The sequence below is a fragment of the Lissotriton helveticus genome, chromosome 8 (genome assembly GCF_964261635.1).
Source record: "Lissotriton helveticus chromosome 8, aLisHel1.1, whole genome shotgun sequence".
Taxonomy (NCBI): Eukaryota; Metazoa; Chordata; class Amphibia; order Caudata; family Salamandridae; genus Lissotriton; species Lissotriton helveticus.
Window position 1 is genome coordinate 1288579688 of NC_136069.1, and position 6000 is coordinate 1288585687.

At 40.4% G+C, this 6000-nt stretch overlaps 1 protein-coding gene across 1 annotated transcript in view; it reads left to right on the forward strand.

Annotated features, from left to right (window-relative positions):
• TNFSF13B (TNF superfamily member 13b) overlaps positions 1-5380 on the forward strand; it is a 112338-nt gene extending 106958 nt beyond the window's left edge. The window contains exon 6 of the mRNA XM_078658256.1: positions 5238-5380. Within this exon, the coding sequence (XP_078514382.1) occupies positions 5238-5248 (11 nt within the window). The 3' untranslated portion in view covers positions 5249-5380. The remainder of the gene's footprint in view (positions 1-5237) is intronic.
• Positions 5381-6000: the final 620 nt, after the last annotated feature.

The window sequence follows — 6000 nt, forward strand, 5'->3', positions numbered from 1 at the left end:
ACCACGGTGCGGGGGGAAGCAGTCTAGGTTGAGATTTAGTAGAAAGATGAAGAATGGAATTGATAACCTCAGACAGCAAGTGATCAACTAGTAGCTGGTCCGAGTTCAATTGAGATGTAAAAAAGGGAGAAGTCTGCCGAAGCAGCTCATTAATTGCCTTCACATCAAGTTGAGACCAATTCCGCATTTTCTTAGGCAAGGTGGAAGGACGAGGCGAGGGAGCCAGTGAAGAGTCAATAAAAAAAGGAATAGCTAGGTGATCAGACCAACCTAGCTGAATGGGCAGTGCAGTGGACATAGTGCATATCAGTTGCCAGGTGTTGTTCCCACAACAACAGAGAGGAAAAGTAAGATCATCAAGGGGTGATAGAAGGGCAAGAGGCTCACAATGTATTTTTGGTACATTACCCTTTTTGTACCTCAATAAAGCTAGGTGGCAGACTCGCCCACTTTTTAACTCAATGGCCCGGATGGCACACTGATAAATCTTTTTATGGAGCACCCAGATCTATGGGGACTGGTGATGGCCAGTGTTTTTAAAGTAATTGCCACAATGGGCCCACCGGACTCATAGAAGAGGTCAATATTAATTCCAATTCATCAGAAAGGAGATAAATCAGAACCTAAAACTATAGGCCAATCTCTCTACTGGACAGCACCGCTAACCGGATGGGTTGTGTATTATTGAAGAGGCTAGAGGAATGGGCTACCCACAGCAATGTCCTGATCCCGGTGCAATACGGGTTTAAAAATGGGAGTGGCACTCAGGACCAATGCCTCAATTTAAGACTATTAATGGCCAAGTATACCCAAGTAAGGGAGGGAAGATTATACTTGCTATTCATGGATCTATCAGCAGCATTCAACTGCATAGCACTTTATCATTTGTGGAGAGTAATGTCAGAAATGGGCATTGACGAGGCGATAATTATTTTTATGAGACAGCTCTACTCATCAGCTTTGGCAAGTGTCCGATACAGAAATCAGGATGAGTGCTCCAGGTCCTTCCCAATCATGAGGGGAGTGCACAAGGGTTGTGTCCTTGCCCCATTCCTTTTTTCCATCTACACAAATGGGGTGGAACAACCCATGCTGAACACCACACAGGACATTCCCACGATGAATAATGTGCGCAATCCAATTCTGCTTTATGCAGATGACGCAGTACTAATTGCCCGCACTGGTCGAGCCTTACAGCAATTACTGGAAACCTATGTAAATTATATGAGTAGCCTAGACTTTTAAAAAAAGGAGGCGAAATGTTTCATCTTAATAACTGGGCTCAGAGAAAGGAGGGTGCCACATTTTTATATTACAGGACATAGAATAGCGCACACAGACACCTTCTCTTATCTCAGAATAACCTTTGATAGACAACTATCCTGGACTAACCTGATCACAAATAGGGGTTTCACGTTGGAAAAGAGTATTACTGCACTGAACTCTTTTATAAAGAAATTGGGCGCAAAGCCCCTTGACATGGTCATAAAGATTTATCCCGCCAAATCAATATCAGTAGCTATCTACAAGGCAGGGACCTGGGGATTCACTAATTCCCATAATCTCCAGACTATTGAGGATTCCTTTTGGAAAAAAATGTGTTGGTCTCACAGCCAGCTGCTCTAATTTTATTTCCAATGCAGAATTGGACGTCCCTTATAGTAACAATATAAGCAGGTTGACACCAACACTCTTACGGCATTCGATATGGAGAAGAGAATCAGTGAACCTCACACAGATGTTTATAGAAGATTGTGTTTCCCTGGAACATGCCCAGAGGATTCCGTGGCTAACATACATCAAAAACAGTTTGACCTTTCTTGCTTTAGAACATATATTCACAACCCCATAAAACCGCACCACAGTTTCAAAAAAATAAATTAAAACACAATTCTTCAAACAAAGAGCATCTGAGTGATTCAATTCAAATTACTCAAAAGTGTCCATTAAATTATACTTAGAAGGCCCTATTGATCAGGAAGGCGCATCACTATATCTATCTTTAGTGACCAACTCATGTCACCAATTTATCCTAGTGAGGTTCGTATGAATTTCATACCTTGTATGTTTTCCTATTCAGCAGGCATCTACTCTATCCATGATCTCCCTCCTTGCCCGGTGATGGTTTCTCCTCCCAATCAAATTTACATATTATTTTCTTCAGTAAATTTTATGAGGATCATCATAATAGATTTATTTGGCCACTCATGCCAAATGTATTTTTGCAATCATTGCCTGATCAATTAGTATGTTATTCTGTGGCTTTATTTGTACTTCTTTCATGGAAGACTAGGCAGCAGGGTAACCCTGCTCTATGAATTGTGTGGTTTTATCTTGTTCTTAATCTACTGTTTTAATACGCTTGTTTCACATTATCGCTAATATTTGCACGATGAAAGCTGTATTTTCAATGCGCATTTTACATTGTTTATCTTGTACTTTTATGATCGTATCAATTAAGTATCAAATAAAGTGACTTGACTGACAAAAAGCTCAATGGAAGATTACAGCAGTTTTTGAAAACGGTTCAGGGTTATTTTATAGAGTTTGTAAGTTCATCAAACAGGTAAGGATGCCAAGGGCTCTGAAGTTTTTAATGGATCAAGACATTTTGGTCACTCAAAAGGTAAACATGCTTATGGAGGAAGGTGCTATAGAGAGGTCTCAGGGAGATTCAAAAGGGTTTGTAAGCATTTTGGGTTCAATACAATCATTTCATGATGGACGGTATTCACTTATTGAGAGAACTTCTAAGGCAGGGAGCTTGGTTAGCACGTCTAATTTTAAAGGACGCATATTTGACAGTTCTAATATGTCAGGAACACAGAGATTAGCTAAGATTTCAGTGGCAGGAGGTGATCTGGAGGTTCACTTGTCTCCCATTCAGATTTGTATTGGCTCCATGGTGTTTCACAAAGATGATGAGACCAGTAACTGCATGGATGTGGTTGAGAGGTGTTCATTCAATAGTGTACTTAGACAATGTTCTGAAAATGGCAGAGACAAGGGTGCTGGTGCAGGAGCAGACAGATTATTGGTACATGTATTAGAGGATCTTCATTTCATTGTGACAAGGGAGAAGTCATATTTGGTGCCAAGTCAGGAGACTGTATTTTTAGGTTTTCAGATACGGACATTGGATTGTTTGTTCAGGTTGCCAACGGAGAAGGTGAAGAAGATTCACAGAGAGATGAGAAGAATGCGGAAGAACAATTTCGTTTCACAACAACAGTTAGTGAGGCTCTTGTGTTTGCTTTCAGCATGGATTTAGGTGATCTTTCCATCCCCATTACATTGCAGAGCTTTGCAAAGATTGAAGGTTTATCATCTTCGAATGGAGATGAGGTATTCTCAGAAGGTCGTATTGAATCAGGATGCAAAGCAGGAGTAGGATTATTGGGTTGAAAATTTGGAGGCTTGGAATGGAAAGGTAATATTTGGGGAGGTCAAAGATATCGTGATAATGTCCGATTCCTAGCTTCAGGGTTGGGGAACAAAATTTGATTTTTTTGCAACAGCGGGAAGTGGTCTTAACAAGAGAAAAATATCCATGTCCATTACCTGGTATTGTTGGCAGGGTCTTTTGCAGTGAAGGGTTTTGTCAGAAACCATGTGAAGTGTTGTAGTTTGTTAAAGATGGACAATGTGTCAGTGGTCAGGTCGGTGAACAGATTAGGAGGGCCTTAATCAAAGGCGTTGGCCGTTTTGACAAAACATTTTTGCACTTTTTTCTGAGCCAGAGTGTCATAGTACGAGGGCAGCACATTGCAGGTTTGAGTAATTCAGTGGTGGATTGGAATCAGAGAAATTTTAAGGACTCCAGCGATTGATTGTTGGATTGGGAGAGCAGGTAGGGCCTGTTCGGGATAGACCTGTTTACAAGCAGGTGAAGTGCTCAAATTTGGTATTCTTCAGATGGGAGCCGAAACTGGAGGCAAAGGCAGTGTTGGAGGTCGGATGCAATCATGCATTTCAACAGTTTTCTATGATTCAGAGGCTGATGGTGAAGATGAGGACAGGCTAGGTGAAAGTATTGTTAGTGGCTCTGCTTTCACCATCTCAGATGTGGTTTCTGGATGTGATGAGTTTGCTAATAGACAATCTAATGATTCTGATAATATATGCAAGGCTGTTGGGAAATCCAGTGGGGGAATTTCATGAGCTGATGTTGCAGGGTTTTCTGCACAGGATGAATGATTTCAGGAGAGTTTAGCAGGTGTAAGGCTTATCGTCAGAGGCTACAGAGCTCATTGAGGATTCCTGGGCACAAGGTACAATGAAAGGCTTATTGATTGGCCTGAAAGAGATGGAATGTTGGTGTTCTTATGAGGGATTTGCATCCCTATTTGTCTTCTGTAGTAAGTGTTGTCAATTATTCAACAGAGGTATTTTTAGGAGGAAGTTCTTATAGTACAGTAAATTTAAGTAGGTTAGCTATTTCAGCACGTCATGAGTTGGTGTATGAGTTGACATTGTGGCAGCTTGATATGATGAAGACATTGATAAGGAGTGTGCACATGAAGGTTCCTCCAGTCTGAAGTATTCATCAATATGAGATGTTGATTTGGTTTTCAGGGATTTGTCAGGTTGTGAAGAGAATGAGTATGTCACTTTGTTTTGGTTCAGACATAAGACCTTTGGAGGTTACTTCTAAGAGTTATCTTCCACCGGTTGTGGGTTTTACATTTGGAAAAGTACTAAGACCATGGCTAGAACCATATTTTATCCCAGTTTTGGGGAAAAGGAGAGCTTGTATGCAGTTGGGTGTTTGAAGGAGTATGAGGAAATAACTAGGAGTTTGAGACAACAGGGAGAATCTCAATTGTTGATTTCATTCAGGTATCCACAGAAGCCAGTTTCTTGTCCTACTTAGCAAGGTGGGTAAAGGAGGTCATGAAAAAAGCACAAATTGATGTTTCTAGATTCGGGGTGCACTTGGATAGAGGCGTTATGGTTGTAAATACCTTTTTGTTGGAAGGAAGTCTGTGAAACATTCTTGCTTCAGCAGACTGGGAGACCGATTCTGTGTTTAAAATAATTTACTTTAAGCCAATGGAGTGCGCTGCAATGAATATTATGGCAAGGCTTTGAACATGCATAAAATTGGCATCCTTGCAATAAAATTCAGAATTACCACAACAGGGGTGGGTACAAAATCAAGATTTTATTAACGACACAGAGTCTACTGTTATCCCTCCCAAATTATAACCCAGCCATATGTTCTATTTTAATTACAGGAAATGTTTGAAGTCAACAAAGCGGGTTGTCAGTGTTGGAGTTTCAGTAGAGGAAGTTCAAAAGTGGAGTTGACAGAAAGGTTCCTGTACATTGATAAGGACTTTGTTCATTTGCAGTAAAAAGAGGGAAGAAGGCTGCTTGTTCGATCCATTGTATACTTGCTTGCAATGTTGAGTGGTTCTTATTCTATTGCTAAAGTTCTAATGTGGTTGCTGCTGTGGGTGGTTGCAATAAAGACTTAATGCATAATATTAGCCTTTGTATCTTAAATAAAATCATGATTTTCTAACCACCACTGCTATTGAAAATCTGAATTATGCTCCGTGACCCAATTTGTCTTCCACCCCGGATGCTGGTTTTGTCAACAGACATTGTGATGTCCGTATTTGACTGTAATAGCTTATGATAGTCACGTCTGAAGTCTTTTCTTTATAATCGGCAACTGGGTGCATCACAGGTCTACAATTAGGAAGTATTTAAAAACTGCCGTTTAGACAGGCATTGCATATATTATAAGATGATAAAACTCCTAGGTCATGGAATGTTGTGGCAAGCATACAGATTTGGAACCCTTTCCTGATGTACAAAATTGAAACGTGACAAAATGTATGTCATGCCCTTCAGCTGACATAAGAAAGTGTATGGAGCGATGCTCCTGAGTGTAATGTAGCGGGCTTAAAGACATGGCTAAATCAAAGTCTCAGTCTTTGACAGAAAGCATTGTAAATATGCAAGTATTTTTTTAAGTGTATTACACACAAA